At 43.6% G+C, this 22,772-nt stretch overlaps 1 protein-coding gene and 1 non-coding gene across 2 annotated transcripts; one reads left to right on the forward strand and one right to left on the reverse strand.

Annotated features, from left to right (window-relative positions):
• Positions 1-13,473: 13,473 nt before the first annotated feature.
• Positions 13,474-14,070, reverse strand: LOC121978287. Its single transcript, XM_042530651.1, has one exon. The coding sequence runs from the start codon at positions 14,068-14,070 to the stop codon at positions 13,474-13,476; it is 597 nt and encodes a 198-aa protein (XP_042386585.1).
• Positions 14,071-15,656: 1,586 nt separating this feature from the next.
• Positions 15,657-15,762, forward strand: LOC121978869. Its single transcript, XR_006111204.1, has one exon. It is a non-coding gene; the product is annotated as a small nucleolar RNA R71 (small nucleolar RNA).
• The last annotated feature ends 7,010 nt before the right edge of the window (positions 15,763-22,772 follow it).

A 22,772-nucleotide genomic window follows, 5' to 3' on the forward strand; every position in this document is an offset into this window, starting at 1 on the left:
TGGATAAACTCCCTAGACACAAAGGAAGTTTTCCTTGCAGTTAACAAGAATTCCTAAGGGTGTGTCAAGTTGAGGGAAGTCTTGATTGAAAGATTAAATATAATTTTTAAAATTCTTTCAAATATTAGTTTTACAAATCTTTGAAACTTAGTTTTAAAAAAAATATTATTTTGAAAATTACTTTAAAATCTTTTAAGAAATATTTTTTTTTTGCAAAACTCTTAGTTCTTAAAATTATTTGGAATATTGCTTTGAAAATACCTTGAAAAATATTTTCTAAAATTATTATAAAATTTTATACTTGAAAATTATGTGCAACATATCTTTGAAAAATACTAGAAAAGGTTTTTTCAAAAATATTTAAAAAATTAATTGTCAAAAGTTGCTTAAAATGTTATCTTGAAAACCAACTTTAAAAATTAGTCTACAACACCACTTTAAAAAAATTATTTTGAAAGTCCCTTTTAACAATTACTCTAGAAAATTACATTTTAAAAATTATACATTTGAAACACTTAATTATGTCTTTCAAATATTATTGTTGGTGCAAAACCTAATGGAGAGAACCTTAAGTTTATGTCTTTTTGATGTGTGTCAAAGGGGGAAAGTGATCTTAAGTTAGAAAAGTTAAAAATATTTCTAATCTTCCAAACTTTGGGATAAAATATTTATAATCTCCCAAACTTTGAGAATCTCTCAAACTTTGAGAATTAACCCTTAAAGACCCAAGCCTAAGTTAAGAAAATTGTCAAATATCAAAAAGGGAATGATTATTGGTGTAATCAACCTCTAGAGCTTGGATGTTTGACAATGTACCTAAGTCTGATCAGTTTGACTAAGAATTGATCCAAATATGACTTGATATTTGGAAGAGAGAAGCATAGTTAGGACATGATTACTAGCAAGGGTAAGTTCTAACCAAAGGATAGGCAGGTGAGAAGTCTATTGAGTGACTAGTTCAAACTGGAGGTTAGACAAGGAGAAGTTCTGGTGAGTGAAACCAGGCCCTAGTGAGTGAAGCTAGGCAGTGGAAGTTCTGGTGAGTGAAGCCATGCCCTAGTGAGTGAAGCTAGGGAGTGGAAGTCTTGGTGAATGAAGTCGGACCCTAATGAGTGAAGCTAGATAGTAGAAGTCCTGGTGAGTGAAGCCGGGTCCTAATGAGTAAAGCTAGGTAATGGAAGTCCTGGTAAGTGAGGTCATGCCCTAGTGAGTGAAGCTAGGTAGTGAAAGTCCTAGTGAGTGAAGTCAGACAATGGAAATTCTAGTGAATGAAGCTGGACAATCCTAGGAGGAGGTAACCCTAGGTAATATATGATCGACTAATTTTTGATCAACCGCACACGGTCAACTGGACCAGCGAATTATTAATAATGCTAACACTATTTTTCTTTACTATTTTATATCTATCGTGCTAACTCAGTGTTGTAGACAAGTCTTAGTAAATGAGTTTGATCAAATACTAAGCAAGGCCAGAGAAATTTCAAACAAATCTGAAGGATCAGATGTTCGGTAGGTAAGTGGAGATAAGTCGCTGGAGGAGGGTGACTCAGTGAGCATGCATCCCAATTAAGGGGATAGTAGGTGTCGGTCCAATTTTGGTTCATTTCAAAAATATAAATTGAGACCCTGACTAGATCTTGGTCTGCAGGACAAGATCTAAATCATAATTTGATTATATTTTTAATGTGCTAACTCTATTTTGTAGGGTAATTTTTATACCTGGGCTAACATTTTATTGCAAGAAAGAGAAAGGCAAAAAGTGGTCTGGGCGTCTGGACTCCGGGCGCCCTTGCAAGCTTCACAGGTGAGTGCCTGGCCAGGCCCCCAAGCGGTCCGAGCGCTCAAAGTTACTCCAAGTGTATGGATCAGTGAAAGTTGATCTTCACACTACTATGGAGTACAGTGATTGGCCAACCCACGTCTGCGGTCTAGGCGCCCGAAGGGGGTTCGAGGTGGATAAACTTCGGGGATGAAGTTTCGATGAGAGCTCACCATGGCTGCATGGTCCAGGCACTCGGGAGAGGCTTCAGGTGCTCGGATGAGGTTATAAAAGGAGACTTCTACCAATAGCTTGAAAACAATAATCACTCCAACTTTTGTTCTTGCACGCTACTCCGAGAATGCTCCGACGATACCGAAAGGCGGCTCTGACAATCGATTCTCAAGCTTTTACTCTTCTTGTTTTGGTAACATATTTTGTATTACATTGTGCTTAACCTCATGTAATATTTTCAATATCATAGTGATTTTCCAATGAAAGCACTCAACGAGTGTGAGCCTTGGAGTAGGAGTCGTCGAAAGCTCTGAACCAAGTAAAAAAATTACTTGTGTTACGCTTGTTCTTTCTTTATCTCACTTTTGTTCCTTAGTGTTATTTCAACTGTAAACTCAATATTATTTAAAATAAAATAACTTTTTTAAAATCACGTGACCCCCCTCCCACGTGTTCATGATCTAACAAAATTGACCAAAGAATGGAGAAAAAATGAAGGTTCCAGTAGCCTACACGGGTCGGCCATGCCTCATCCGCTGAGTTTCTCCTCCAACTAAAGCCAGCACAACCGTACCTCTTCTCAAAAATCTTGTCACAACTAATACAGTCTAGTATGCTAAAAAGGCATAGTCATGCCTCGGCCCCAAATTCTCACCAAGGCCAACATGACGTGGCCATGCCTAAAAGGCATGGTCGTGTGGTGTTATTAGTCCTTCAGTTGTTGTGGGCTTTCCCAACCATTTTTAGTGGTGAGGAGGCTATAGAAAGCCCAATAAGGCTCTGAACTCAAGAAGAAAGGTTCTCCCATTTCTAAGGAATCCTAGGGTATCCATCTTTTGAACCACCACAACAATCCGTCTTTGTTTAAGAGCAAAATTCATCTGACGATGTCAACAACACTTGGATAAGCACTTTTCTTTCTTCAATTCTTATTTTGAGTTGTAGATCACTTCATTATTTGTCTCTTGGGTGTATTTCCTTCGCTGTGGAGTTGATCTCCGGATTTTTTGAGTAACGAGTAGCTATGATGTGATTATTTGTGTGTGAACTAAGTAGTGTTGACTTTCTTTATTCAATGACTTGTTCATTCATTGTTCCTGCATGATTTTATTGTTGTGATTGCCATAGAATGTGGAGGATTGGTCTCCATGTAGAGGGGATAATCTAGATGAATCATGGAGCCCCATGTGATAGGGGTAACTATTAATTGGACATTCTAGCATTATCTCCTTGAAGGGAGGCTAATTTTCCATAAAAGGATAACTATCCCAGGGCTTAAAGGGTTCGCTCTAATTCAACGTTAGGAAGTAGAGTGGATAATCTAGATGTACTGTGGAGCCCCATGTGATAGGGATAACCCTTAAGCAGGCATACTAGCATATTCACCTTGCTTAGCAGTGTCAAATTTGGGGGTAGGCATGCCGTTATAATCCTTTTAAATTCATATCAATAATTAGATAGAAATCCTACAAGCAACTAAACATCGAGATTCATCATAGTGAAATCAAATTCCTAAAATTGTTTCCCCCAATCTTATTTCTCTCTTTGATCACTTGCCCTCTCTCAATCCTCCTCTATTCTAGACTCTCAACTCCCTCAACTCTTTCAACTCTCTTTTCCTCTCTTGAACTCAACCAACTTTGATCATCTAGATAACTAGCCTTGTGGACTCACTTAGTGTTTAATCAATAGTCCCTCTAGATCAATATTTTTATTATTTGATGATAACCATGCACTTGAGATATATGATAACCATGCAAAAGAGTACCTAGGAGGGTCCGGGTGACCGGAATGCTGCGGGAACCCTAATGACGAGGTCTCTTGGTGGTACTCAGGTTCTTCTGCAATGGAAGGTACATTCTCGAGGTGTAAATCAGAAATCACCCAATTCGCGAGGTTGCGAACTGAAGTGCGCTCGGGGCAAGGAAGGGGTAATGGAAAATCATTGGTCCAAGGGAAAGTAAACTCATTCTCATCCCAACAAATCATCTTCATGGCAAAACAAGAATTGATGTCGATCCTGTCATTACCATGAACCAGCTCTAATCCAACAAGTGCATAATCTAGATTGAATGCTACTTGGGTGATTAATCCTCCAAACACTATCATCCCCGAGGATGCTTTAGCTGCCTTCCACAAAGTTTGCAAGAAATGAAACCCCGAATCAAAATCAACTTTATTTAACATTGCCCAAAGAGAATAGAGTTCTTCTTAACCACCCCATCGCTCTCTCCTCGACCAAAGATCGTTTTACTCATCACTCTATGAAGGTATCTAAAGGTCGGGTTTTGCATCCTAGATGCTTTGGCTCTAGAGGGCTTATAAGGGTCTTGTGATCCGGTAATGGACGCCCAAAATTCATTCCATTTAATACCACCATCAAATCCACACGAACCACCAGTAGGTAACCCAAAACAATCATTGAAATCACTAAAAGTCCACAGAACTTCTTTATTCATCATTCTAAAAGTTATGACCCCCCGTGTAGTTGTCCTCAGAAGGAAATTTAACATCTAACGAGCCCAAAAATTCAAGAACTAGGCGAGGTTAAGTCGGTGCATGAACATACATTATATCATTCCAATCTAAAGCACTAATCATCCAATCTATGTAATCCCTAATTCCTAGCACATCCATAGTGGTGGGATCCATATATTTAGTGCATAAGATTTTCCTAGCGACAAGAATATCGTATCTAGCTTTTTGCTCAAAATTTCTAAAAATAATATTGAACTCATTTTCGTTGCCTTCGTCGCGTGCCACCCGCTTTCCTTTGCCTTTTGAAGCAAGAGCCTTCCCTTTGCCTTTGTCGCCTCCCGGTGCGTCTCCTCCGCTAGATCCACCGCTCCCTTGACGAAGCCTTTACAAGATCTGTGACATGGTGCGAGGCTTAGAGGACTTCTTCGTGGAAATGGATCTTGAGAATGGAAATAGTAAGGGGACGGGAGAGGAAATGGGGAAGATTCTCCTCTCTTTTCGGATTTGTGGCTTGAGGAGGGTCTAGATCTAAGTGAAGATCTAGGCAAAAGTGAGCTCTAGAGGTGGGAAATTAGGGGTTGGTGAGGTGTCTTGGAGAGGAGAAGATTTTTGGGAGAGGGGGTGATGGAAATAGGGTTTCTTGGAAGAGGAGGCGGCGTGCACGGGTTGAGCCACGACCGTGTCTTATAGACACGGCCAAGTCAAACGAGACGCTGCACGGCAGTGCAAGGATTGCACGGGCTCCTTCTTTCTCCCCTCGGCCGAAGTGGCACGGCCGTGCTGGTTGGCACGACCCCTGTCTTCCTCTTCTCTGTATGAGCCGCACGGCCGTGCCAGTTGGTACAGCTAGGATCTTTCTGCTCTCTAGCAGGGCTGCACAGCCGTGCCAATTGGCACGACCCGTTCCTCTCCCTTCTTTGCACAAGCCACACGGCCGTGCAGAGTTGCATGACCCGTGGCTTTAGTCTCCACGTTGGCTCCACACGACCATGTGAGGTCACATGGCCAGCTCCCTTAAGCTCATAGTGATTCGTTCTTCATCATTTTGGCTCCTCCGTCGCCTCCACGTCCATGAGAAGCCCTCATGGCCAGCTCAGGGAGGCTCTACACATCCTGAAAATGAAGTACCCAAAATGAAATACTAGACTAAAACTCACTAGATAAATAGAACGACAAAAAGGAATGATGAAATAAAATAAGAAAACCCTTGGGTTGCCTTCCAAGAAGTGCTTGTTTTAGGTTTTTAGCTCAACCTCATTTCCGTAAATGCGGACTAAACCCATGGAAGGATGGCTCCCCCCTAGGGTTAATGCTCCAGCCTGCGCCTTCAGCTTCGCTAGTGCATGACAAATGTATTTCGTGTTGTTTGCTGAAGGAGAACTCTCATGGAAATTGCGCTCCTTGACTTTGTATACGTTGATATTGTGAGAATGACCTGGAGGAGAGGAGTTGTAGATGGAGGAATCTGATAAATCAAACTCGATCTTTTCTTTGCCGATCTCCAAGGATAGCCCGTGACTTTTTACATCGATGATGGCTCCAGCCGTGGTAAGGAATGGTCTTCCAAGGATGATCGGTATCTTAGGGTCTTCCTCCATGTCCAAAATAATGAAATATGTGGGAACTATACACCCACACACTTCAACTGGCACGTCTTCCACTACTCCCATTGGATATCTGCATGAGTGGCCCACTAATTGCAGTACCATAGTGGTCAATTTTATATTCTGGAGGCCCAATTTCTTGAATAAGGAGTATGGAAGTAGGCTGACGTTGCCCCCCAAGTCGCAAAACACTCTCGGTATGAGTTCAGGACCAATTTTACACGGTATGGAGAAACTTCCTGGATCCTGGAGCTTTGGTGGAGAATTCGCCATAAGGAGGGCACTGCAATTCTCTGTTAATGCCACGGTCTCGAAGTCGCCTTTTTAGCTCCTGTTAGATAGGATTCCCTTTAAAAATTTTGTGAACTTCGACATTTGGTGCAACGCACCTATCAGTGGTACTTCTATGCAGATTTCTTTGATCTTCTTTAGGAATCAGTTGAACTCTTCGTCTTTCTGGGATGCTATAAGGTTCTGAGGAAAAGGGATAGTCTGATCCTATGGGGCAGCTTGAGGAGTTCCTTCAACCTTTTTAGCAGCCACTTCTCCATCCCTGTTTTGAGTATAATTGGGCAGTAGAAGATAGGGCTCTTTCTCTGAGTCAAGCTCCTTCTGACTAGTGATTTGGGGATATCCCACTATACGTCCGCTCCTCAGTTCAATGCGGTTGCAATGTTCCACTGGGTTTAGATCTGGCTTCCCTGGTAATGTATCCTATGCTCTTGAGACGGACTGAGCTATCTGAGCTATCTAGCTGTCTTGCATTTTCTGGTGTTTTTCAGAGTTTTCTAGCCTCTGAGTCAGTTGTTTGATCTCCCACATATGTGGTGTTTCGTGTGATGGAGCATTGCTCTCGTACTAGAGGGATTATTCTTTGGTGATTATATATCGTTGGTGATCAGATCTGTTTATTGTTGAGGATCTTATGGTTAGGAATGTCTGTGATACAGACATTATGTGTCTTGGTTTTACCATTAGTGCTTGCGGTGCCCTAGATATTATCATGGACTCGATGATTTGGGTATCCCTAGGATGTTTGGATTGGTTTCCATTGTCTTTGTTGATGATGTGGCGATATATTTCTGATCCATGGTGGGTCACGTACACCATCTTTGCATAGTTCTAGAGATGTTTTGTCGGAAACGTCTATATGTGAAGATCAGTAGTGTGTATTTTTGGTTGTCTTATGTGATGATGATTGGGACACATGGTCACCAGTAGGAGTATACCGTGATTCCACAGGAGATCGAGGTTGTTACCGTTGGGAGTAGACAGAGTCGATATAAGAGGCTCGCAACTTTCTTTGTTTGGCTCGATATTTCCGGAGATACATTGAGGGTTTCTCACGGATTGCTATGCTACTTACACGCCTGATCAGGAAAGGCGTGAAGTTCACTTGGACTGAGGTTTGCAAGACCAGCTTAAAGGAGCTGAAGCGGAGTTTAGTGCCGGCTCCGATTTTTGGTTTTACCTTCTGGAGAGGACGGATTCGTGCTCTACACTGACGCGTCTCTTCAGGGTTAGAGCGCTGTTTTGATGCAGCACGGCAGGGTAGTCTCCTACTTCTCGGTAGTTGAGGGAGTATAAGGAGCACTACCCAGTACATGACTTATGACTGAACGCCAGTATGTTTGACTTGAAGATTTGGCAGCATTATCGGTGCGGTGTTACAATTGAGATTCTCACTGATCATAAGAATCTCAAATGTCTGTTCACTCAGCAGGAACTTAATCTCCGACAGAGGAGATGGATGGAGTTCCTGAAGGATTATGGTTGTATCATTAGCTATTACCCAAGGAGAGCTGATGTTATTGCCGTTGCACTTAGCAGGAAGTTCGGAGGGACTCTAGCTTGCCACCGAGTTGTGGTCACAGACTTGATTCAAGGTTTCTCCGGGTTAGGCCTTGAGGAGTAAGAATGGACAGAGAAAGGTATTCTTGTTACTATGGTTGTTCAGTCGTCGATCAGGACGAGGATCCGAGAGGTATAGGCTGCTGATCAGCATTTGCAATTTATAGGCAGCCAGATAGCTTCCGGGCAGCAAACCGAGTTCACACGAGACGAGGAGGGTATTATATACTTCCGAGGCAGATTATGCGTACCTCAGTCTTACCCGATTTTGTCGGAGCTATTTCAGGAGGCTCATCGTTCTCGATTTGCGATCCATCTAGGCAAGACCCGCATGTATCAAGATTTGAGGTGTTCCTATTGGTGGAACAGTATGAAGAAAGACATCGCGGATATTGTAGCTAGATGTCTTGTCTGTCAGCAAGTGAGGGCTGAGCACCAGATACCTGCCGGATTATTTTAGCGGATTTCTATTCCTGAGTGGAAATGGGAATATATTACCATAGACTTTGTGGTGAGTTTATCTAGGACACGACGAGGTCATGACGCGATTTGGGTAATCGGTGATCGATTAACCAAATCCACGCATTTCTTAGCGATCCGAAAGACAGATTCCCTGGATCGATTGACAGATCAGTATTGCCAGGAGATCATCAGATTTCATGGTGTCCCTTGACTATTATTTCGGATAGAGACCCCCGGTTTACATCTTGTTTTTGACAAAGTCTGCAGCAGGTCTTGGGCACGCAGCTCTGTTTCAATACAACCTTCCATCCGCAGACCGATGGACAGTTAGAGCGGATCATTCAGACTCTAGAGGACTTGCTGAAGTCTTGTGTATTGGCTTTTGGAGACAGTTGGGAGGACCATTTGCCATTGGTAGAGAGTTTGCCTATAACAACGGTTTGCATTTGACTATCCAGATGGCACTGTTTGAAGCGTTGTATGGTAGGCTTTGTCGGACACCCACCCTCTGGGAGGAGGTTGGGGAGGCCCAGTTATTGGGACCTCATAGAGCTCAGCTTGAGACAGAGTTGGTCCGTACTATTAGACGGAGAGTGTCAGAGGCACAGGACTGCCAGAAGAGTTATACTGATCGGAGTCGGAGACTTTTAGAGTTCTCCATTTGCGACCATGTATTTCTACGAGTTTCACCCATGAAAGGGGTGAAGAGATTGACCTCAGAGGTAAGCCAGCTCCGCGATACATTGGATCTTTCCAGATCTTGGAGAGGATTGGAGCGGTAGCTTACTGGCTAGCACTGCCACCGTCTTTGGTAGGCGTGTACTATGTATTCAACGTATCTATGCTGAGAAGATACGTACCCGACCGATGCATTGTGCTGACAGATATATTAGTTCCCGTTTAGCCTGACGTCACTTATGAGGAGGTTCCGGTACGGATTTTTGACCGGAAAGAGCATTAGTTGCGGAACAAGACTATCCGACTGGTTAAAGTCGGATGACAGTATCATTTGGACTATGAGGTTATTTGGGAGCTCGAGGATACTATCCGAGCTCGATACCCCATTTTTCATTTGAGGTATGTGATTAAATTTACCGTTCAGCATTTATACTTTGTATATGTTGTTAGTACTTGCTGATGGTAGATAACGAAATTTGGGGACCAAATTTTTATTAGTGGGGGAGAATGTAAAATACCAAAAAATAGCGAATAATGATAAGGGAATTTCCGGCATTTCTGGGAATTTTTCCGAAATTTTTCGGAACTCGTATGGACGAGTTTACGGGGATAAAAATGGGGTCCGGGGAAAGCCTGTTTAGGCTACCCCATTTAAATGAGGAAAAGTTGAATTTCTTAATTCCTTTCCTTTATTTATTTTCCCTTTCCTTCATGTTTCGTCGTTTCCCTCTTCCCCGAGCTTTTCTCTCGCGTCGACGCTGCCCTAACCGCCACAAGCGGCGGTTTCCTCCTTCCCCTTGCGATCAAAAACCCTGGCCGCATCCTTCTCCTTCTTCCTTCCGAGCCGCATACCCGACGCCTTCTTCCTCCTTGTTCAAGCACCGGCGATGCGCGTGCACTGCAGGCCGAGCCCTTTCTTTGATCGCCGAGCAGAGCTTTTCCTTTGATCGCCGAGCAGAGTCCTTCTCTCTGCTCTAGCGCCGTCCTCCTTCGTTCTCGTCTCTGGCTGACGACGCCACCCGAGGCCTCACGGGGACTTAGCACCAGCCGACCTCACCGTGCCACTGCCGATCCACCGCAGGCGCATCCGTGCCCTAATTTGGGTCCACTTGATCACGACACCAGTTGGTCTTCTCTCACCGCTACTCGCTGCTTTGGTTCATCACCACAGTAGCTTTGGAAAGGAGCTTACGAATTTGATTTTGGTAAGGTTTGGTGGGTACTAGGTTAATTTCGTGTTCTATATGGATGTTGAGGTTGTTATGTGACTGAGCATTTTGTCTCTTGCTCACCAGGGGTATCCAGTGTTGAATCTCAATCTGGTAGTGGTGAATTCTTGGTTTTTTCTTGATTCGAACAGCGAGGTGAATTTCCAGCAGGTGAGGTATTGATTTTAGGCATTTAGGAATTTAATCTTGTTGAAGTGTGTACAGATTTAAAGGTTAGGAAATGAAATTTAATTCGAATTCATTTTGATAGGCAGGATATATATGTATAGACCTTGATCAATTGAGTGGTGGAAGGGTTAGGGTTAATGAAGTTAACCCAAATTGATCAATGAATTAGGATTTAGTTTAGTTAATTAATGCATGATAGAATTAACTAAACTAAATATTGTGACACAGGACTTTGACGCGAGACGAGTATCTCGACGTCGTATTCGGACCAGATTGGATCTTTTCTTTGGAGGCGGGTACCTCTTGACTTATCTTTTATGATATTGTCATTGGATATGCATAGTATTTTATAACTACAAGCAATGAACATGTTTGCCTTTGTTATGTCACTGTTTGATATCCATAGCATGTTAGATTTGTCGCATGTGAAGTATCCGTACTTGTATCTCGTGATTTGTTACCATGAGTACCTTGTTGCCATGAGTACTTTATTACCATGAGTATCTTAGTTTCTAGAGTGACATACCATGCTTTACCGAGGTTAGGACTAGACTCTGGATTTTTGTTTCTGGCATGTGTATCCAAATTATCTGATACTTAGGTTTTTATGCCATGCCTGGATTGTGTATTTCTATTAGTATATCATATATGATTCGTGTACCTAGACCTTGTGGCTTTGATCTGTGCATATTGTTGGTACATATGTTATGGAAGGGGGATAGGTTTAGGATCTAGGTTGTTATACCATAGAGGACCTGTATACCCTAGATCCGTGGATTTGACCTACTGATACTGTGGTACCCATATTATGTATATATGGATTTTTCTATGCTGATCAGGATATTCCATACTTATTATGTTCGGGACATATGTTTTTGATATTCTATCTGACCTGTGTACTCTAGATCTTGGTATGTGACCATCGATTTTACAGTACTCATTTTGTATATATGGATATGGTTATGTTGATCAGTTTTGCTATGCTTAGTGTCATGCATCATGATTACATGCTGTGCGATTGTCGGCTCCACTATGGTTGAGCCCATCGCTAGTTACATGTACTGCACACACCACCACTCATGGATTAGTGGTTTATCAGGCAGGTGTGTGGCGGTTCTGCTGTTTGGCTCCGTTGGTCAGGTGACTTAGCGTGGTAGCCGGCAGTCAGTTCCGCTCTGTTTGGCTCCGCTGGCATTTAGTGTAGCAGCATGGTAGCCGGCAGATGGTGGACTCTGTTTGGCTCCGTTGGTCAGGTGACTCAGCATGGTAGCCGGCAGAGATATCCTCCCCGTCATCGTGTACCGGGAGATGAGAGCATTGAGCTCCCCCATTTATGATTTGGGGTCAGAGGACAGGAGTACTCCAACAGCATTCCGTCCACTCGGTCACTGTTCAGGAGCAGTGATGTTAGAGTGCACGGTCATCACATGCATTGATTGCATTTATTTGCTTGTGTTTGCTGCACTTATATGCTGCATTTTGGTGGATGCATTTGTTTGACATGCATACAGGAGACATACTGCGTATCGGTTTGATGACCCTTTAGTTCAGGATAGGAGTTCCTGGTGAGTACAGCTTCCTTGGTTACTTTTCAGTTTTGTATATTTCCTATATATTATTCAGAAGCTGTATTCCATGTTTATTGCTGTTAGATATATCTTACTAGGCATGTCTATTGGTATTCGCTGAGTTGTTGAACTCACCCCCGTGGACACTATCTTTTTCAGGTACCAGGTTATTTATGGTGTCGCTTGGAGCATCCTGTTTGCTGGTCCCCGCGTCACATCAGAAGACATGTCGCTGTCTTTTTGCTGTTTTATCATGGTATATGATATGAGAGTTTTTGGTTCTGTGTTCTGGTTTTGTTTCTGGAAATGTTGCTTTGTTTATTGTGTAAGCCTAGCCGGCTAGCAGTTTTCATTTTGGGTTGTATGTGTTGTCTTTTTCCGCTGTGTTTTTGGTTTTAGTATAGCCGTGTAGGCTGTTAAATATCTATATAAACTGCGTGGTGATTATTTTTATTTGTATTATTATTCCAGCCGCATGTGGCTGAGGTATATAGTGCTTGTAGAAAAGTTTCAGATTGTCCGCTGTACAAGGGAGATGCTGCCGAAATTTCTTCGGACAGAGACTCCTCCGGGGTGTGACGTGGCTTGAGGAGGGTCTAGATCTAAGTGTAGATCTAGGCAAAAGTGAGCTCTAGAGGTGGGAAATTAGAGGTTGGTGAGGTGTAGTGGAGAGGAGAAGATTTTTGGCAGAGAGGGTTTCTTGGAAGAGGAGGCGGCATGCTTGGGTTGAGCCACGGCCATGTCTTATAGACACGGCTGAGTCAAACGAGACGTTGCACGACCGTGCAAGGATTTCATGGGCTCCTTCTTTCTCCCCTCGGATGAAGTGGCATGGTCATGCCGATTGGCACGACCCCTGTCTTCCTCTTCTCTAAATGAGTTGCACGGCTGTGCCAGTTGGCACGGCCAGGATCTTTCTCCTCTCTGGTAGGGCTGCATGGTCGTGCCAATTGGCACAGCCAGTGCCTCTCCCTTCTCTACACAAGCCACACGGCCGTGCAGAGTTGCACGACCCGTGGCTTTAGTCTCCACGTTGGCTCCACACGGCCGTGTGAGGTCACACGGTCAGCTCCCTTAAGCTCGTAGTGATTCGTTCTTCGTCATTTCGGCTGCTCCGTCGCCTCCACGCCCATGAGAAGCGCTCATGGCCAACTCGTGGAGGCTATACACATCCTGGAAATGAAGAACCCAAAATGAAACACTACACTAAAACTCACTAGAGAAATAAAACGACAAAAAGGAATGAAGAACTAAAATAAGAAAACCCTTGGGTTACCTCACAAGAAGCGCTTGTTTTAGGTCTTTAGCTCGACCCCATTTCCATTAATGCGGATTAAACCCATGGAAGGACGGCTCCCCCATAGGGTTAATGCTCCAGCCTGCGCCTTCAGCTTCGCTAGTGCAGGACAAATGTATTTCATGTTGTTTGCTGGAGGAGAACTCTAATGGAAATTGCACTCCTTAACTTTGTGTATATTGATCTTGCGAGAATATTCCGGAGGAGAGGAGTTGCAGATGGAGGAATCTGATAAATCGAACTCGATCTTTTCTTTACTAATCTCCAAGGATATCCTGTGACTTTTTACATCGATGATGGCTCCAGCCGTGGCAAGGAATGGTCTCCCAAGGATGATCGATATCTTAGGGTCTTCCTCCATGTCCAAAATAATGAAATCTGTGGGAACTATACACCCACGCACTTCAACTGGCACATCTTCCACTACTCCCATCGGATATCTGCATGTGTGGTCCACTAATTGCAGTGCCATAGTGGTCAATTTTATGTTCTGGAGGCCCAACCTCTTGCATAAGGAGTACGGAAGTAGGCTGACGCTAGCCCCCAAGTCACAAAACGCTCTCGGTATGAGTTCAGGACCAATTTTGCACGTTATGGAGAAACTTCCTGGATCCTGGAGCTTCGGTGGAGAATTTGCCATAAGGAGGGCGCTGCAATTCTCTGTTAATGCCACGGTCTCGAAGTCGCCTTTTTGGATCCTGTTAGATAGGATTCCCTTTAAAAATTTTGTGAACTTCGGCATTTGGTGCAGCACATCTATCAATGGTACTTCTATGCAGATTTCTTTGATCTTCTTTAGGAATCGGTTGAACTCTTCGTCTTTCTGGGATGCTATAAGGTTCTGAGGAAAAGGGATAGTCTGATTCTATGGGGCAGCTTGAGGAGTTCCTTCAACCTTTTTAGCAGCCACTTCTCCATCCCTGTTTTGAGTATGATTGGACAGTAGAAGATAGGGCTCTTTCTCTGAGTCAAGCTCCTTCTGACTAGTGATTTGGGGATCTCCCACAATACGTCCGCTCCTCAGTTCAATGCGGTTGCAATGTTCCACTAGGTTTAGATCTGGCTTCCCTGGGAATGTATCCTATGCTCTTGAGACAGACTGAGCTATCTGAGCTATCTAGCTGTCTTGCATTTTCTCATTTTTTTTTCAGAGTTTTCTAGCCTCTGAGTTAGTTGTTTGATCTCGCTCCTCATCTTCTTTTTCTCTAAGAGAGCTTCCTCAAGCATCTTTTCAATCCTGGACAGTTGTGAAGGCTGTTGTTGTTGATAGGTCTGTTGTCCAGATTAGTGGCTTTGCTGCCCAGGATGATAATTCTGATGTGCTGGTCCTTGATCCTGATTATTTCGATATGAGAAATTGGGGTGATTCCTCCATCCAGGATTGTATGTATTGGAGTACGGATTATTTTACCTCTAATTGTAGCTGATTATTGCATCACACTGCTCAAGTTGGTTCATCTGTGCCTGTATCGGCCCAAAGGAGCAAGTGTCTTGAGCGTGATCCATATTTCCACAAGTGTCGCAAACATATGCTATTGCATTAGCTGTGTTGCCTTCCATGGCATTAAATTTCTTGGTCAGAGTATCCAGCTTGGCAGACATTAGTGTAACTGCATCCACGTCGAATTTCCCTGACTCTTTAATTGGATTCCCTGTAAAAGAGTCACTGGATCTTTCAGATGCCCATTGATGGTGGTTCTACACCACATTCTCTATGATCTCTTTAGCTTCATCGAGGCATTTGTTCATCAATGCTCCTCCTGCTGTAGAATCAAGAGATACCTTGATGTGATTGGAGTCATCTTGATATGGACTGTACATGATAGGAGACGGATGCATTTATGGGCGGTTGTTGCGGACGAGAGGATGGGCTGAGGCCAGTGCCAGCTTCTTTCAGGATGCAACCACTGGTCTGATGCGGCCAGTGCTTGGGAGGGATTTGCATACTATCTGGACTGATGAGATCAGATACATGGAGATGGAGCACTATGCGATTGGAGTCATCTTGATAGCTTCAGTGACTTGTACAGTGGAGTGCAGGACGTGGATCGTACATGGTGGATGGTATGGTGAGCATGTGTGGATGGATGTATTTTGAGAGGATGGTACAGTGAGAGTACATTGCATGTACATGAGCTTCTTAGAGGCCATACCTTAGATAGCCACCTGGATCTGACACATCGTTAGAGCCGCCTGGCCATCCTAGGGCATGTAGATTGTACATTTTCTTTGATGATATATAATTTACCCTTCATAAAAAAAAAAAGAGATACCTTCGTGTGATAATTTATTCCATTGTAGAAGGTGTGCAAGACCAACCATTTTTCAAGGCCATGATGGGGGCAATGTCTTAGCATATTCTTGAATCTGTCCCAAGCTTCAAATAATGATTCCGAGTCTATCTGTTTGAAGCTGGCAATCAGGTTCCTAATGTGAGCAGTTTTGCTAGGTGGGTAGAACTTATCCAGAAACATCTACTCACACTACTCCCAGGATAATATGCTGTTCGCTGGAAGTGAGTTCAGCCACTGCTTGGCTCTCTCCTTCAGAGAAAACCCGAAAAGAAGTAGTCTGACTGATTCTGGAGGAACCCCATTCACCTTCATAGTGCCACAGATCTCGTAGAACAGCCCTATGTGGTGGTTTGGGTCCTCATGTGGTCCTCCTCCGAATTGATTTTGCTAGACCATGTGGATTACTGCGGGCTTGATTTCAAAGTTGTTGGCTTCAATGGGCGATCGGGTGATGCTAGACCGAACCCCTCGTGCATACGGTGCCGCGTAATCTTTCAGCAGTTTGTCAGCCATTTCTTAGGATTCTTGTACTGCTTGGAATGCCTTCTGTAGATTTCTTCTCCTCAGAAAAGTCCTGTCAATCTCTGGATCAAAGGGTAGTAGCTTTCCTGGAAGGTTAGTTCTACGCATGCAATAATAAGATATGAAATATGATAACGGAATAGAAAATAACAAAAGAGAAGAAATGAATGGGAAAAACTAAGAAAGGGGAGAAAAGCCTAGTCTAATCCAATATGATTTTGCTAATGTTATAGACGCATTCCCCGGCAACGACGCCAAAAACTTGTTACGAACCGCAAGTGCACGGATTCGTCGTCAGTAATAAAAATATCGATCCCACAGGGACTGGTTATAAGCACTAGCAATTGTTCACTAAGGGTTAGCTAGACTACCAATGATTGTTAATAATCTAGGGAAGAAAGGTTGGGGAGAAGAGTCGAGAGCAGGTGAGTCGAAGTGTTCTCTTGGTTATGAGGAGCTTTAGGAGGTCAGTTTCGTTGTGGTGGTATTGATGTGTCACGTCCTATCCTACACTCGTTATCCTTTAACATGCAATTGCCGGATCTAAAGCGGCTATTCTTAAGTACCAGAGTAAAGAAGGGCCCTAAGAAGGTCTATAACGGTTTACACCCGTCATTAGGGCACCTCGGTAAATCTTGAGGACACGACTCTAACTAGTAAGTTAAGAATAGTGGTTAAGACTTAAGTTTGGTCGCTCGCTTCCTTGAGGATAATTTACCTCTCCTTTCAAGAAAGTGTCCTAGACGTCCGTTAACAGGTTACCCTTGTCACTAGGGCCCCTCGGGTGTACGATCTAGGAATAATCCCTCTACTAAGTTAACAAGCTCTACACAATCAAGCAACATGCAATTGAGACAAAGCATAAAAGATCATCTAACGATTGTAAGTATAATACGAGTTTTACATCAAACCGAACCACAACTACTCCCTATCCTAAAACAAAGGATCTACTCCATAAGTGTCAGAGAAATACCCAAAGACATGACGTATACAAACATACAATCTTCAGACACGGAGAAAGAAGGAGAGAATATGCTTATCCTATGTCGACGAGTGGCCTTCGGGTCCAATCCTCTACTTCTGGAGTCGATGCGGTGGTGGAAGATCGCTGGACGGAGGTCCAAGATGGCGTGGGATGGCTCCAAGATGACTCTCCAACTGACGGTCCGCTTCCCGACGCTCCCCCCTCAAGAAAAAGGGTTAAACCCCATTTATAAACTAGGGTTTGGCTGTGGCGGCACGGTCATACCATGATGGCACGGTCGTGTTCTTCTCCTTCCCAGTTGGCGCTGCACGGTCGTGCCAATTGGCGCGGCCGTGTGGTGTCTGGCCTCGGTCCCTACCGTACGGCCATGCAATGATGCACGGCTTGGCACTTCCTGGTCTCGGTCTCGGGGTGGCACGGCCGTGCAGGGTTGCACGACCGTGTGTTGAACAACCTCGGTCTCGGCCGCACGACCGTGCAAGGATTGCACGGTCGTGCACTGCTCCCTTTCTGTTTGGTCACGCGGCCGTGCCAAGTGTTCACGACCATGTTCTTCGGCTTGTTCCGGTGCGTTGATAATCGTCGTTTTCACTCCGAAAGTTGTCCCTGTCAACACAAAACCAAACAAATTGCAGATATCCGAACAAAAAGGTATATATACTGAATACAAGATGAAAGAGGCAATCATGCAACGTATATATATGCATAAATAAGTGAATGTGCGCTAAAGCATGCGTAAATGATCATAATATTTGCGCACATCACACCCCCAGACTTGATCATTTACTTGCCCTCAAGCAAAATGCTACAAACTATGTGTCCTGAGTTCCTGCAGTATTTCATAATTCCTAGTGCATTCATCTAACTCTATGAGCTAGTTTCATTGATAAGTATGACCGTGGAGTACCTTAGTATGGCCTAAGCATAAGTCCTTTGTGCTCGATGCAGTAAGTAGCTCAAACTCTTTAAGTTTCAACTCTTTGTCCTAGTTAAGTCGTCATAAAATTTGAGCTCCTAATGTTACCGGTGATAGACACTTACCTGCTACACACTTGGTTCGTTTTCCCTAATTTACACAAGGTCTTAAAGGGTACTTCTCGAAGTCAAGAGAAACATAACATTCATTTCCCCAGTAACCTAACTCGGTCTCAAAGGGGTGAATTGTTAGTTTCCACTCACGACAACTATTTTTTTATCCCTTATTTCATTTTTCTTTCTTTCTTTTTCTTTTTGGGTGCTATAAATGCAGCACTTATTACACATGTGATGCATATGTTGTGATTTGGATTTTTCCAAATGAGCTTCCATGATCCGAGGTTATCTAGTAACCAAAATGTAAATAAGGCATCACCATGGGAACAAAAGTACTAAACAATTTCAATGAATCATAACTATTTCAAAAGTATATCTACTATTCAAGCTTAAGTACTTTAGTGTAGTGAAAATAAGGTCTTTAAGGTTAAGCCAAAACTTTTACCAAACTCCGTACAATACTTAGCTTATTTCATGCTACTAAAGATTGAGGAAGAAGATACACCAAACATACTAACACCATCTAGAAACTCATGAACTAAGAAAATGCTAACTATTTTGCTATCGGACAAGTAGCCGAAAAAGTAGACGGTTGATGTTCTCATGTATGCCACAAAATTAAAGATAAGAAAGAAAAATACAAATGAGTTGCAAGCAGAAACAAATAAAATGCAAATAGAACAAGACTAAATGAAATAAAGCAAATAAAATATGTAAAGGCAGGTAAAGTGCAAGAGAAAGTCAAAAACTCAGGTTGTGCAACAACACTCCCCCAGACTTAGACCTTTCATCGTCCCGATGAAATCAATACAGTGGCGAGGGTGGGGGATAAGGTGGCCCTCGATGTGAGCTAGGGGGAAATCTAGGCATACAATGAGATGGCCAAGATGTTAATGATATTGATACAAAGCATCTACTTGTTGTCTAGTGATATCCATATCATCCATAAAATTTCTCATCCTTTCCTGGTCAACATTATAATCCTGAACGAACTCTGTCTCCTGACTATGGAAGTCCCTAGTGAACTTAAAATGATCCTGTACCTCCCTAAACTGGTCGTCAGATAACTTATAGCGACCCTCCAACAATCGTTGTTGGGTGTTTTGCTTCTCATGAAGAGAGTCTAAAGAGGTACGGAAGTCTGAAAAATCAAAATTAGAGGGTCCCGTGTCATATGCAAAAGAGTACCTAGGAGGGTCCAGGTGACCGGAATGTTGCGAGAACCCTGATGACGAGGTCTCTTGGTGGTACTCGGGTTCTTCTGCAATGGAAGGTACATTCTCGAGGTGTAAATCAGAAATCACCCAATTCGTGGGGTTGCGAACTGAAGTGCGCTCGGGGCAAGGAAGGGGTAATGGAAAAACATTGGTCATAGGGAAAGCAAACTTATTCTCATCCCGACAAATCATCTTTATGGTAAGACAAGAATCGATGTCGATCCTGTCATTACCATGAACTACCTCTAATCTATCAAATGCACAACCAAGATTGAATGCTACTTGGGTGATTAATCCTCCAAACACTATCATCCCCGAGGATGCCTTAGCTGCCTTCCACAAAGTTTGCAAGAAATGAAACCCTGAATCAAAATCAACTTTATTTAACATTGCCCAAAGAGAATAGAGTTCTGTCTTCTTAACCACCCCATCACTCTCTCCTTGACCAAAGATCGTTTTACTCATCACTCTATGAAGGTATCTAAAGGTCAGGTTTTGCATCCAGGATGCTTTGCCTCTAGAGGGCTCATAAGGGTCTTGTGATTCAGTAATCGACATCCAAAATTCATTCCATTTAATACCCCCATCAAATCCACACGAACCACCAGTAGGTAATCCAAAACAATCATTGAAATCACTAAAAGTCCACCGAATTTCTTTAATCATCATTCTAAAAGTTATGACCCCCGCGTAGTTGTCCTCAGAAGGAAATTTAACATCTAACGAGCTCAAAAATTCAAGAACTATGCAGGGGTAAGTCGGTGGATGAACGTACATTATATCATTCCAATCTAAAACACTAATCATCCAATCTATGTCATCCCTAATTCCTAGCACATCCATAGTGGTGGGATCCATATATTTAGTGTATAAGATTTTCCTAGCGACAAGAATATCGTATCTAGCTTTTTGCTCATGATTTCTAAAAATAATATTGAACTTGTTTTCGTTACCTTCGTCGCGTGCCACCCGCTTTCCTTTGCCTTTTGAACCAAGAGTCTTCCCTTTACCTTTGTCGCCTCCCTGTGCGTCTCCTCCGCTAGATCCACCGCTCCCTCGATGAAGCCTTTTCAAGATCTGCGACATGGTGCGAGGCTTGGAGGACTTCTTTGTGGAAATGGATCTTGAGAATGGAAATAGTGAGGGATGGGAGGGGAAATGGGGAAGATTCTCCTCTCTTTTCGGATTTGTGGCTTGAGGAGGGTCTAGATCTAAGTGTAGATCTTAGCAAAAGTGAGCTCTAGAGGTGGGAAATTAGGGGTTGGTGAGGTGTAGTAGAGAGGAGAAGATTTTTGGGAGAGGGGAAGATGGAAATAGGGTTTCTTGGAAGAGGAGGCGGCGTGAACGGGTTGAGCCACGACCTTGTCTTATAGACACGGGCGGGTCAAACGGGACGCTACACGGCCGTGCAAGGATTGCACGGGCTCCTTCTTTTTCCCCTCGGCTGAAGTGGCACGGCCGTGCCGATTGGCACGACCCCTGTCTTCCTCTTCTCTGTATAAGCCGCACGGCCGTGCCAGTTGGCACGACCATGATCTGTCTCCTCTCTGGCAGGGCTGCACGGCTGTGACAATTGGCACAACCTGTGCCTCTCCCTTCTCTGCAAAATCCACATGGTCGTGCAGAGTTGCACGACCCGTGGCTTTAGTCTCCAGGTTAGCTCCACACGGCCGTGTGTGAGGTCACGCGGCCAGCTCCCTTATGCTCGTAGTGATTCGTTCTTCATCATTTCAGCTCCTCCGTCACCTCCACGCCCATGAGAAGCGCTCATGGCTAGCTCGTGGAGGCTATACACATCCTGAAAATGAAGTACCAAAAATGAAACACTAGACTAAAACTCACTAGAAAAATAGAACGACAAAAAAGAATGATGAAGAAAAATAAGAAAACTCTTGGGTTGCCTCCCAAGAAGTGCTTGTTTTCGGTCTTTAGCTCGACCCCGTTTTCGTTAATTCAGAGTAAACCAGTGGAAGGACGGCTCCCCCTAGGGTTAATGCTCCAGCTTGCGCCTTCAGCTTCACTAGTGCAGGACAAATGTATTTCATGTTATTGCTGGAGGAGAACTCTCATGGAAATTGCACTCCTCGACTTTGTGTATGTTGATCTTGCGAGAATGTCTCGGAGGAGAGTAGTTGCAGATGAAGTAATCTGATAAATCGAACTCGATCTTTTCTTTACCGATCTCCAAGGATAGCATGTGACTTTTTACATCGATGATGGCTCCAGCCATGGCAAGGAATGGTCTTCCAAGGATGATCGATATATTAGGGTCTTCCTCCATGTCCAAAATAATGAAATTTGTGGGAACTATACACCCCACCCACTTCAACTGTCACGTCTTCCACTACTCCCATCGGATATCTGCATGAGTGGTCTGCTAATTACAGTGACATAGTGGTCAATTTTATGTTCTGGAGGCCCAGCTTCTTGCATAAGGAGTACGGAAGTAGGCTGACGTTGGCCCCCAAGTCGCAAAACGCTCTCGGTATGAGTTCAGGACCAATTTTGCACGGTATGGAGAAACTTCCTGAATCCTGGAGATTCGATGGAGAATTCGCCATAAGGAGGGTGCTGCAATTCTCTATTAATGCCACGGTCTCGAAGTCGCCTTTTTGCCTCCTGTTATATATGATTCCCTTTAAAAATTTTGCGAACTTCGGCATTTGGTGTAGCGCATCTATCAGTGGTACTTCTATGCAGATTTCTTTGATCTTCTTCAAGAATCGAATGAACTCTTCATCTTTTGGGATGCTATAAGGTTCTGAGGAAAAGGGATCGTCTGATTCTGTGGGGTAGCTTGAGGAGTTCCTTCAACCTTTTTAGCAGCCACTTCTCCATCCCTATTTTGAGTCTGATTGGGCAGTAGGAGATAGGGCTCTTTCTCTGAGTTAAGCTCCTTCTGACTAGTGATTTGGGGATCTCCCACAGTACGTCCGCTCCTCAGTTCAATGCGGTTGCAATGTTCCACTGGGTTTATATCTGGCATCCCTGGGAACGTACCCTGTGCTCTTGAGACGGACTGAGCTATCTGAGCTATCTAGCTGTCTTGCATTTTCTAGTGTTTTTCAAAGTTTTCTAGCCTCTGAGTCAGTTGTTTGATCTCGCTCCTCATCTCCTTTTGCTCTGAGAGAGTTCCTCAAGCATCTTTTCAATCCTGGACAGTTGTGAAGGCTGCTATTGTTGATAGGTCTGTTGTCTAGATTAGTGGATTTGCTGCCCAGGCTGATAATTCTGATGTGCTGGTCCTTGATCCTGATTATTCCGGTATGAGAAATTGGGGTGATTCCTCCATCCAGGGTTGTATGTATTGGAGTACGGATTATTTTGCCTCTGATTGTAGCTGGTTATTGCATCACACTGCTCAAGTTGGTCCATCCGTGCCTGTATCGACCCA

This window comes from Zingiber officinale, chromosome 4B, assembly GCF_018446385.1.
Source record: "Zingiber officinale cultivar Zhangliang chromosome 4B, Zo_v1.1, whole genome shotgun sequence".
In the NCBI taxonomy this organism is placed as follows: domain Eukaryota; kingdom Viridiplantae; phylum Streptophyta; class Magnoliopsida; order Zingiberales; family Zingiberaceae; genus Zingiber; species Zingiber officinale.